General features: G+C 42.5%; 1 protein-coding gene across 2 annotated transcripts in view; it reads right to left on the reverse strand.

Moving 5' to 3' along the window:
• mtcl1 (microtubule crosslinking factor 1) overlaps nucleotides 1-12,608 on the reverse strand; it is a 93,792-nt gene that overhangs the window by 76,324 nt on the left and 4,860 nt on the right. For both annotated transcript variants that reach the window (XM_079529934.1, XM_079529933.1), the window contains exons 2-3: nucleotides 7,843-8,067; nucleotides 5,211-5,369 (exon numbers count right to left, since the gene is read on the reverse strand). In XM_079529934.1, the coding sequence (XP_079386060.1) occupies nucleotides 5,211-5,369; nucleotides 7,843-8,067 (384 nt within the window). The remainder of the gene's footprint in view (nucleotides 1-5,210; nucleotides 5,370-7,842; nucleotides 8,068-12,608) is intronic.

Here is a 12,608-nt window from a genome sequence, read left to right on the forward strand (position 1 = left end):
TAAAAAAAGCCCAAAGCTCAAAACGCATCGCTTTGGGATCTGCTACTTTTGATGAGGAAGGATTTGGATCACATTTCAAACCACCTATGGATGTGGTTCCGTTACATTCCTTTGCAAACAAAAACAAAAAACAATCTGATTCCAATCTGTATTTGCCCAATTGCCCCCCCAAAGAATCTTATTTGAACAACCTTAGAGATTGACTTTTGAGTCAGATCAGTCCTGGTGCCCACCCACACATATATCGCAGTCCTCTAAAAAAAAGGCTAACAGTGCCAAGCTCTACACTAATGACACAATAACAACAACATATTTGCCATCTCCCTTTCTTTCTGGTGAAAAAGCTGCTTTAAACAGATGGCATGTTGTAAACAAGCACAGAATAGAAGAAAAACAACCAATCTATAGTTAATTTCCCCCATTTGAAGTGCTGCAGACCATTACGGTTTAAACAACCTAATGTCCTTGTGCTGATCTTTTGTACTGATGTTATCGAAACAAAACAAAAACACGCTGATACAAATATAACTAATCTGGGAAGGACAAATCAATAGTCTCCCCTGTCTGTCTGTCTGTCTGTCTGTCTGTCTGTCTGTCTGACAGAGAGACAGACAAAAGGTGATTGTCACACAAACTGGGAGTACCCAGTGGTGGAAGAAGTACTCTGATTACTAATAGAAGTAAAAGTAGCGATAACCCAATGTAGAAAGTAAAATCAGAGCAGTAAACATTTTACTCGGGTAAAAGTACAAAGGCATCAAAATGTACTTAGATGCCACGGTAAATGTATTAATGCACTTTTTCAAACAATTGCTGATCTACAAGCTCACAACGCATTGTGATGCGATGCATTGAGATTTTAGATCTGTCATTTTCCAACAGCCAAAGTATAAAACACGATTTAATGTAAGTGGCTAATGTAGGTTTCGAAATAATTATCTAAATCCGCAATGCAAGTAGGAACCAACACCGTCAAATAGTGGAGTAAAAACAATGGGGTCTGAGATGTAGTAGAGTAGGAGTATACTGTAATATACTGAGAAATGGACATATACTCAAGTAAAGTATAAGTACTCAACAGTGCTTGAGTAAATGCACTTATTAGTCACTTCCCACCATTGGTACTATACCCAGTTACCACACATGCCAAGTCATGCTTACTGACTGTTTGGTACTATACCCAGTTACCACACATGCCAAGTCATGATTACTGACTGTTTGGCAGTAGCCTACAGTTGGGTGCCACCGATATTGTCCCTTATCATTTGACAAATTTAGGCCTGACCTCAATTTTTTTTTTTAAATCCTTCTAAATCCACCAGTTTTCTGAAATAAACATTTTCACGATTTTTCAAAAATAGCAGACCTACAAAGCTCGTAGCGCGCCACTCGGTGGCGCGCTATGAGCTTGTAGATCTGCTATTTTTCAATAGCTAAATTATAATGTTTAAAACACCAAAAGGGGTTCCCGCCTCCAAAATGGGTTAACTGTTTTTTTGCGCAGATCACGCAAACCTCAGCAAAAAGAAAAGGACAATATCGATGGCCTCCAACTGTACTACTTCCTACCCTGGTGGCAGACGTGTCACGTTAGCCACTGTTGCCAGTGTCCATTAGGCTAAGCTAGCTCAAGCCCCATGTAATGCAGCAGTGCCCAGAATAGCTGCCTCCTCTCATCTCATTAGCAACAGAATGCATCACGGAAGAGTCGCCAAGGCAACCACACTTTGTGTGGAGTGATAAGGTTCATTATTATATCACCATGCAGTTAACATAGGGCTGGAACAGTTAGTCAGACGTATCGATCTAATTAATAACATTTTTTTTTATAAATTGATACTTTATTTAAACCATTTAAACCTAAACTATAAACATTACGTTAATACAATAATAACAGTATAACAATAATAATAGTTGACAATTGCTCCCTATTAGGGATGTCATTATAGGCTACAAGTTTCAAAAAGGATAAATCCAAATCTTTGCATGACACTGTTGTGCGATGCAATATAAATTAACACTCAAGTGGTTAATCAATTAATTATCGATAGAATAACCGCTAGGATAATAGTGTAAACATGGACCACTATAAGGTCCATTTAGTCACTGGTGAAGACACAGTAGCTGTCCAGACGTTAGTTGGGAGTTCTGTTTGCACAAGAAAAGCAGGTTAAAGTTGTTTTGAAGTTTCTCATTAAACGGCCCTGTGCCTGAGAAGCACCTGAGTCAGCCTTTCCTTGCTGGAATGGTGTGCAGCGAGCTCATCCTAGTCATGTACAACAAGTACTATACTATGACCGATTGGGATTGATAATGAGATTGTTCTATTTGTAACCTTGTATTTTTGTTGTTGTTCTATGCAGTATATGCATTGTACCAGCTTGTTTACTGCAACGCTTGAATGTCCTCCCATAAAGTGCAATCAATCAATCGATCAATCAATCAATCAATCAATCAATCAATCAATCAACCAACCAGCCAGTCTGCCAGTCAGCTAGCCAGCTGTCTGTCTATCTACAGGTGAAGGGTTTTAACTCTCCACAGGGCTTCTTCTGTAAATAAGAAAATTCTTTCAGTTTGCTTAAGACAGGTTATGTAAAGGTTGAAAGAAATCCAGTTGAACGAACAGGTTGGATCATCTTTGTATGGCCGGGGCTCCCGGGCATGAATGAATTGAATCCACTCAGGCGACCTCAGTGATTGGGCCAACGATCCCCCAGTCCCCTCAGTGATTGGGCCAACGATCCCCCAGTCCCCTCAGTGATTGGCCAACGATCCCCCAGTCCCCTCAGTGATTGGGCCAACGATCCCCCAGTCCCCTCAGTGATTGAGCCAACGATCCCCCAGTCCCCTCAGTGAGACTGGGGGCCAACGATCCCCCAGTCCATTTGAAATGGCATCACTTGTGACTTTACAGACGATTTCTTTCAGACCTTCAACTCTATATCCACCACAGAGGCTGAATGTCAATCGTTACCAGCATAACAATCACAAGAATCACATTTCAACATTCAGCAGTGTTGTCAATTTCACTGCAGCATTGCTGCCAACATCAATGAACAATGAACCTTTTTTTAATCTTCTGCTCTATTTTAATGATTGAATATCTGTCTGGAGTAAGTGAATTAGATGAAGACAAAAGCTTCAAAGGTCTGAGTACATTCTGCTTCTCATGGCAAACAGACGCTTAAGATTTTGGTTAAGATTCTCTCCATCTGTTTGGTTCTGTCTGACTGGTTATTATAAATCAATGACTTCTCAAGTGTGCAAAACCATTTACTAAGAAAAAAACGTTTGTTCATTTGAAGGCAAATATTTCAGCGACTACTAAACGGCACTAGATCAGATTCTAGTGCCGTTGATCAATAAAACATTGAGTCTATTCATGATTAACCTCGACTAACCTCGCTCCCAGCCTTTTCGCATCTCACGAGGAGAAAAGCCTGGTAACCACCCAAAACAAAAAGTGTCTGTCTGTAGGGTGGGACATCCGTCCTATGTACAGTACTTCCCCCCAGAAGCTGTCTTGTTCTACCAATCACAACACGTTTTTCATCAATATATATTGATTGTTAGTTATGGATAATTTAGTTATGACATCCTAGGCTATTTTAGCATGTCATCTTGGAACTGACTAACCATTTGTCATTTGTATCAAATTGTGTCAAATTGTGTCAAATTGTGTCTGATTGACTGTGTGATTCCAACATTGTTGCAATTTGTTGCTCTTGTTTTCTGATGGGCGCTCCTCCTGGTATGTCAACAATATTAGATAGCAGGTTAACCATGGCTATGTTTATAGTATGACCCTGGAGAGGCCTGCTTCAAATGTCACAACAACCCTGCTTGCCCAGCAGGACACTAAGCAAGTCGAGACGCAAGTGACGGCTGACGTGATGACGCCAGACGTAACCCCATAATGTATATATATCACTCCGTATCACTCTTTAACTTTAGGGGAATGTAAGAGATAATCCTATAAAAAAGTCCTATTAGAATTTGGAACAAATCCATTAGGATTGGTTCCAAATTCTAATGGGATTTTTAATAGGATTTTTCAGAATCCTATAGGGTTTTTTGACTCGGCCGGTACATCCTGTACTTCCGCTGAGACCCTTTCAGTAGCCGTTCTTCATGACAGGATAGATAGACAGGTATCCTATTAAAACCCTTTAAGACATGAGACCACATGACAGGATAGATAGACAGACATGAGACCATATTCTAGAAAACTGTCTTCTTTCAGTGGTGCTCAAACCTTTTCCATGTCAAGGACGCCCAGAATTATCCGAATTTGGCCGCAGACACCCATCTCAAAATGTTTTGTTCCAGGGACCCCCAGAAGAAAAGATTTTTGTTAAAAACGCTCGCTGGGAAGGAATATATAAAACACACATTTTCACGATAAAAAAGATCTACAAGCTCATAGCGAGTGCCACACTAGATATAGGTACGAGTCAGGTCTTAATGGTGAGAGCAGAGGATGGTGACATGCAATGGAACTTATTATAAGGAAAGAGAAGTGTTCTACGCCAGGCATGCACCTGTGACCCACCTACTGTGTACAATGGAATGCATTAAAGTCAATGACAGCCATCTGGACCAGCTTATGGACAAACTATATTTTTGAATGATTGCAACCTTGGGTCAGATAATCGTCTCAGGAATATAAAAGACATAATCAGCAGCACAGAGAAGGCTTATAGCGGGGCTGGCATCACAATAATTGGCCAGTCTCACAATAACAGCCCATAGTTACTGCACAGTTAGAAACGTACTCTGTCCTCTTTAGATACAGTACAATGTGCAGATCATGGGTGGAAGTGATGTCCACAAGCTTGCAGCCAGTCATCATTATAAGTAACATTATGTAGCTAGCCAGTGTTTCTCAACATCGGGTCCAGGGACCACCAGGGGTTCGCACCAAATGGACCCTTTTGGGAGTCAAATTAATATTTTGATTTTACAGTGTAGGTTTGTGTCTTAGAGATGAAAAAAAGACAATATTGAATCCATATAAAAACGGGGATCCTTGGAATGAGAAAGGTTGAGAGCTACTGCTTAAAGCTCTTATCCACAGACCTATAATATCTGTTCATTCCTGAATCAGTGGCATTAACAGTGAGCAACGGTAACAGGGTGTAAGCCGCTGAGATGGTTTTCTTTTTGTAATTCTAGAATGAGGATAAAGCTCATATGAGTCTCCTTACCTCTTTGACCCTCTCCATCTCGTTGTGCAGAGCCTGCTTGGAGATCTCCACCTCGATGATCTTCTGTCTGAGCTGCTCGTTCTCGTCTTCAGCTCTGCTGCGCTTGTCTTCCACGTTCTCTAGCTCGTTGTGCAGACGCACCGACACGTCTTTGGCAACCTGGGTTAACACACACACACACACACACACAATTGTATAATTTGTCGCGATGCAACACATTTTGAGCTTGTAAGATCAGTATGTCTAAGTGCATGACACCGGCATTGATACTGGAACCCTAACCTCTAAACATAACCTCTAAACACACATTACTAACCCTATAACATGATTTTTTCCCCAACTCTGAGAACTCTTTTACCAATAAAAACAAGAATTTATTGGACCATAAACATTGTCCTCAAAATGTGTATTTCTCAAATTCTACTATACTTGTGGGAATAATTCGCCCTCACAAATATAGTAATACAAGCACACACCAACACACACATAATATAATGAGTTCACATACAGATAGTTGATGATGAATATTGTTATGAATATGTTCTAAATTCTAATCTGATAACGTAACGATATTGAAGGGCCCTCTGTTACGACAGTTGAAATTCCCTTTGGCTGAGTCATATTTTTTGTCTCAGAGCAGGTGTCTGTCTGTCTGTCTGTCTGTGTCTCTGTGTGTGCGCGTGTGTGTGCGCGTGCGTGCATGTGTGTGTGTGTGTGTGTGTGTGTGTGTGTGTGTGTTTGCTGCCGGCTATGATGTCATGGGTTTGACTGTGCTGGGGAACTGTTATAATAATGAGTGACTGGCTTCATCTGGGGAGGATTCACAGCGTGACACACAGAGTTTGACTGGTGCTGGGGAACCGTTATAATGACTGACTAGTTGTAGTTTCAGCCGGGGGAGGATTTACAGCGTAACACACAGAGACAGTTGGAAAACACAATGAGGCACGACAGACGACACGGCACCACTGGAGAGAAGAGGGGTTGGCAAGTTGCAGTGCACATTAGACAGCGTCTGTCCCTGGATTCTGTTGTCCTCGTCCTAATGAACTGTGTGTGGCTGAGAGAGCGGCAATTGGAGTTGTTCCGATACCAGTATCGGCGAGTACAGGGCTTAAAGCCAAAATAAATCCCAAGACTGAAAATGATTTTTTGCAAATCTGCACTGATCTCATTAAATGAAATGAAATCCTCAGGATTGAAATCCGTCCCCAGGACTGAGAACTTTAAGCCCTGCGAGTATGCCAGTCTGTGCCAATCCGATATAATATCATGTAATTTGTCATTTACATTCATCAATTATTTTGTATTTTGAATGGTGTTTTATAATTTTACGGTACTATTTACATTATTATTTGTACTGTAGCTGTCGTCTTTATTTATTCCTAGATCAGTCAAACTTTTTAATTTAGGACTCTTTGAGAGTGTACCATTTGTACACTCCCCCTGAGGATCCCTGGACCACTTTGAGGTCCATAAAGTCCTAGATTCTTTATAAATTACACACTGGTACTGGATCACGACTCGGTATCGACCGATACGTAAGTTATATCGGAATTGGGAAGGAAGAAATGCTATCGGTACATCTCTAAGCGGCAACACAGAAAGCCCACAGAACCAGGTGATCCATTGAGGAGCCCGAATCGGGAAAAAGCTGTTTGAATGTCGGGCCATCATACAGCTTTTTTCCCCACAGCTATACTCCCTCCATCCCCACTCAGAGTGAATATGAACTGACTTGTGCTGTCTGACCTGAACACTTGAACTCTCTTATATTTATTCACTATGCACTATCTTGTCCTGTTTTGCACTTGTCCTAATGTTGTAACTGCACTCTGCTGTCCACCAAACCAAATTCCTAACATGTTTACATGTCAAAGGCTTCTGATTCTGATTCTTCTTATTCTGAAGCATGAATAAAAAAAATAAATAAAAAAAAATGTAGTCCACCCATTTACCATTTGATATCAGTAACTTTGTTGATCATTTATATAGCGTTTTTCTCCAAAGCGCTTTACAATACACTTTACACTACAAAAAGGCACCGACCTGCTCATCGGGAGCAATTAGGGGTTCAGTGTCTTGCTCAAGGAGACAAGGACACTTCGACACTTAGCCAGGAGGAGCAGGGAATCAAACCTGGAACCTTCGGATTCCAAGACGGCCGCTCTACCTCCTGAGCCACTGCCACCCCAAAAAACACATTAGGTAACTGGGTTGTTGTAACAGTAATGAATGTGCTACTCCAAATATAATAGGTGACCCATTACTGTACAAGCCTACACTTTAGTGCCTAAGGCTAAGGCTGTTTTATTTTGCCAGGTGAAAACACAAGGCTTTTTTGTAAAGATGAACGTTTTTCAACTCTCTGTGACCTACAGATAAAACTGGCACACATGTATGTCTCACAGAATAGATGGCTAAGGAAAAAGATGTGCAAGATACGTAGATATGCGTGCTGTGCAATATACAAATGTATGAACACACATGCGCATGTGCACATGCACACGCACACACACACACACACACACACACACACACACACACACACACACACACACACACACACACACACACACACACACACACACACACACACACACACACACACACACACACACACACGCCTAACCTTCAGGTCTTGCTCCAGGTTGCGTAGCAGCTCTCCGTCCACCTGTCCAGTCTGGGCCACGCGCAGGCTCTTCTGCTCGGCCTTGCGCAGGCGGTACTGCAGGATGCGGCAGTTCTTGTTGGAGCGGTCCAGCTCCCGCCGCAGCTCCTGCACCTGGTACACCTCCTCCTCCAGATAGGAGTCCCGCACCTCCTCCATCTCCGCCCGCAGCTCCTCCACTTCATCCTGAATGAGTCACACACGACACAAACCAAGCTGATCATCATGTCATTTATGTCACCGTTTCCCAAACAGTTTGGGTCATTTGTGGGGTCACGAACCAATGTGTATGGGTCATGATGACTCAAGTAGTACTAATTTTCTTTTCCTACATTAAAGATCTGCTATTTTCAGTATTTTGGAAACGTCTAATCTCGTTTAGGTCTCAACCTGAAAAGTTTGGGAACCACTAATTCATGTGATGTTCTTGTTAAGCTAGCCAAAAGTGAAATATGCCAGGTACCCCAGGGACAAAGACATGGAGACAAAGGAGCCAGGTTACCTAACTATGTTACGTAGGGGGAAGTCCCTACGTAACAGAGAGTGGGGGAGGTGAGTGGGTTAGGAGATCCAGAGACAGAGAGTTGACCGTAGATAGTTAGATACTGGGGTTTGAAGGTGGAACGAACTCCCTAAAGCAGTCAGAACTGCAGACTCACTTCCAGTCTTCCACAGTAGTCTGAAGATTGGCCTCTTCAGACTCCACCTTAGCCCGTAGAACTTGCCCTAGCCCCGACGACCTTGCAGGATTATGCAACGGGTAAAATGTCATTTAGATAGAATGTCATATAGACAGATGCCAGGTTCATTTGTTGACCTGGCATCTATCCTAGTGTTTGTATTGTTTTGTTTCAATTTAGACTGACGATAGATTGTTACCTATGATCCTAGATGACTATTTCCATGCATTAGATGCTGTATTACCTTGTATATACCTTGCTTACTGTAAATCGCTCTGGGTTAAGATAGTCTGCTAAATTTGTAAATTTGTAAATTATAAATTGGGAAGAGGGAGCCACAGTGTTCAAGCGTCGGGCACCAGTTCTCAGCAGCTTATAGGCTGTGTTCCGATGGCAATGTGGAGTAGCTGGGCTGATTTAGATCGTCCACACCTGTGCGGGCAGCAGCCTGAGGGAGACGCCCCACGCCCGGCACTCGGTAATGTTGTGCAGAGGAGGGACTAAGAAATGTGTGACACAGCAGTTCTGGGCTTAATGCACAGTTAAATATTGAGTCCTATTTCAACTCTTGAGAGTTTACGAATGTGTTAAGTGTGTTAAGTGTCTGTGTTAAGTTAAGTTATCACTCAGGATGTGACATTGAACTGGATACCGGGGGAAGGGCTCCTTTTAAATCTGAAATCTGGGACTTATTTTAACGAATACAAGTTTTTTTTGTATGTTGCTCCAATAGAACTAGTACAGCTGCAGTGGTTGGAGGTGGTCTCTCCCTGCTCTGCCATTGACACATTTAGACCCTGGGTGTTGGGTAGGACACCTACTGGCTGACAAGCAGTACCGCCTGGAGCGCATAAGACCCTGGGTGTTGGGTAGGACACCTACTGGCTGACAAGTAGTACCGCCTGGAGCGCATAAGACCCTGGGTGTTGGGTAGGACACCTACTGGCTGACAAGTAGTACCGCCTGGAGCGCATACGCCCAATATCTCTCTCTCCTGACCCAGGCTAAGGAGGATATTTGTTTTCCCCATGTGCGTGAGACTGGGGTTAGAATCCTACGTGTTTACAGTTGCAATTACTGTACCTTTCTCTGTCTGGAGAGGACATAAAGGTTATGGATTTTAGCTTTTTAAAACCGTGCTTGACCAAAATGCATGACTTCAGAATATAGACAATCAACTGAGTACTACAAAACGTAGTTTATTCTGGGATTGGTTAAGAAATGTTCTCTTTGCATGAGGCTGAATAATACTGGCACAGTGCATAATACAATACTAATGAATGATATTCAAAATACCAGCAGATATTAAATACCAGCAGAATGAGTCAGTAAGGTCACTAAGGTGTCATTCGTTCAAATCAATTCCAAACAACAGAGAAAATGTTCACACTTTTGGTTTAAAAGACAAACAACGTGGCTCTGCACATTGGGTGATTGCTTGAGTGATGATACAATATTGTCACTGTCAGTGTCGGGTGGAAACCTCACATGTCCATAACTGTTACTTTTCAGGATTCAAATTCAACAATAGCGAAAGTAGCAGATCTATATGCTCAAAACGTGTGTATGATTTTGTGTGACGCTGTAGAATGATCTAGTAGGGTGTTCATTTACGGGGAGAAAATATATATACAAAAAGTTAGACTATGGAGATGAGAGGTTTCTCTTAGCGACAGCGACAATATGCCCTCATGCTCAGTTAGTACTCCAAGGGTTTATGATGCAACATTCTTATGAAGCAATAAGCCTCTTATCTGTGACATAAATCGTTCCTCATCTCTTATCAAGACTAAAAAACAAACTGTGCAGAAGTAAGGATGAAAGACTTTCTGAGCTGTGCTATCACGACTTCTCCAAACTAAACTAACTACAATATTGTTGCTGTCAGGCAGAAACCTTGTACTGTATTGTCCAAAACCTGTTACTTTTTGGGTGACACTGTAGTATGATGAAGTATAAGGCATTATTACGGGTTTATGCCCGACAGCAACAACATAAAAGAAGTTCACACAAGAGTGATGCTGCGACAGTGGTTGGGTTGAAGGTTTTCTCGGCAGTGGTCTGGGAGTCTACACTCCGACCTTTTAGATATCAGTTGCTGGACTCCCTGTCCTGTGAAATGAGTTTTCTCAATAGATTTCCCTCAGGGACGAATCAGGGATATAGACAGCGCCTGCCTGGCACCTGATAAAAACACAACTAGATGCTGGAAGGCGAATGCATGAGGGGGCATCAATTACTCAGTGACCACAGATACATTCTCATGCATTTATGTATGTTTAATATCTGTTCTGGCCCGGACAGCTAGGGTAGCGGTCCGGGCACTGACAGCGTGTTGCGGGTTCGACTCCCGACCCCTACGACCTTTGCTCCATGTCACTCCCCTTCTCTTTCTACCTGTCTACTGTGATCTAACAATAAAGGCAAAAGCCAAAAAATATCTTTAAAAAAAAAGAAAAAAGGAAAGAAAGAAATCTCTTCTATTGATATGCTGTACAAGGGACTGCAGAACACTGTCTGACACATTGTCTACATTAATATTTTTCAATTGTGTTCTTAATCTTTAATGTACTTCAATTCACATATATGCAGAATAGCGGTCACACTACAGCACTATCTGATCCTTGTACATACGTCATACTATTACTAATGACTATTTTCCACTTTTATTCTTAATTTAATGTACTGCAATTGATATTAAGAAGCTTGCACAAAATAATCTCACTCACTGTTTTATACCTGTAAAAAATAGTGTACCGCTACTTGTGACGTGATAATCTAACTATAAATGCACCAAGTCTCTGTGTGTGTACGTACGGTACGTAGGTCTGTACGTCTGTAATCCACGTAACTCGAGAACCGTTCGCCCCACCAACTTCAAATTCGACATACGTGTCCCACACCCCCACTGGGAGTGCAGTGCCCGGTGTCGAGTCGGTCGGACCCATGGTTGTCCAGAACCGCCCCAAAAGGCCTCTGCCCGGGCTTTGGACAGGGCCCCTGCCCAGTGTCCATATATGGAGCTGGCCTGTTCTGACATCATTCTGACGTTTGCATAGACTCCATATTTGGGCATGCTTGACAAAGAACTTGACAAAGATATAATATCTGCGTGGGGCATGCAGTTCCAACTTGCATCGTTCCAAGTAGGCCAGTGCCCAACGAGCACCGCTGTAGAGGCTCCAACGGACACCGCTGTAGAGGCTCCAACGGGCACCGCTGTAGAGGCTCCAACGGGCACCGCTGTAGAGGCTCCAACGGGCACCGCTGTAGAGGCTCCAACGAGCACCGCTGTAGAGGCTCCAACGGGCACCGCTGTAGAGGCTCCAACGAGCACCGCTGTAGAGGCTCCAACGGACACCGCTCTAGTAAACTTTAATTAATCAAAAACTTAATCTATCCTGATTTAGGAACGATGGACCCCACTGTCCACTGAGGGAAGCCTTGGGGGGACAACAGCTTAATGACCATTTGCAGGGCGTGGCCCAATCAATGGCCAAGTTACGTGAAGAGAATGTGTGTTCATGTGTGTGTGTATATGCATGCGTGCGCCGTGCGTGCGTGCGTGTGAAGCAAACGCCATGTATGCTTATTATAAGCGAATTTGGGCTTGTGTTTCTGTAAAGTTGTAAATATTGGTATAGTTGCAGGTTGCGGTTTTTGGGGCTTGTTTCTAAAGTGATGTTGCTTATTGGCTAATGGGCAAGTTACTATAGTGTTGTATTTATCTATTTATATCTATTTATTGTCTTTTGTTTACTGATCTATGATGGTCTGTTGTAAAATGTCATTATTGTGATTTTAGTACACACATGTTCTTCTTACCATATGCTGTAACTATTTGGATCACAATGGAATAAGTCCTCTGACTTTTTGTGCAATCCTGATAATTCTGTACTGCTCTTTTTTTTTTTTTTTTAAGATATTTTTTTTGCGGCTTACGCCTTTTATTGGTTTTTTGAAGGGACAGACAGTAGGCTGACAGGAAACGGGAGAGAGATGGGGGAAGACATGCAGTAAAGGCCGTGTCAGGCTCGGGAGTCGAAC

Source organism: Electrona antarctica, assembly GCF_951216825.1.
Source record: "Electrona antarctica genome assembly, chromosome: 19".
NCBI classification, from domain to species: Eukaryota; Metazoa; Chordata; class Actinopteri; order Myctophiformes; family Myctophidae; genus Electrona; species Electrona antarctica.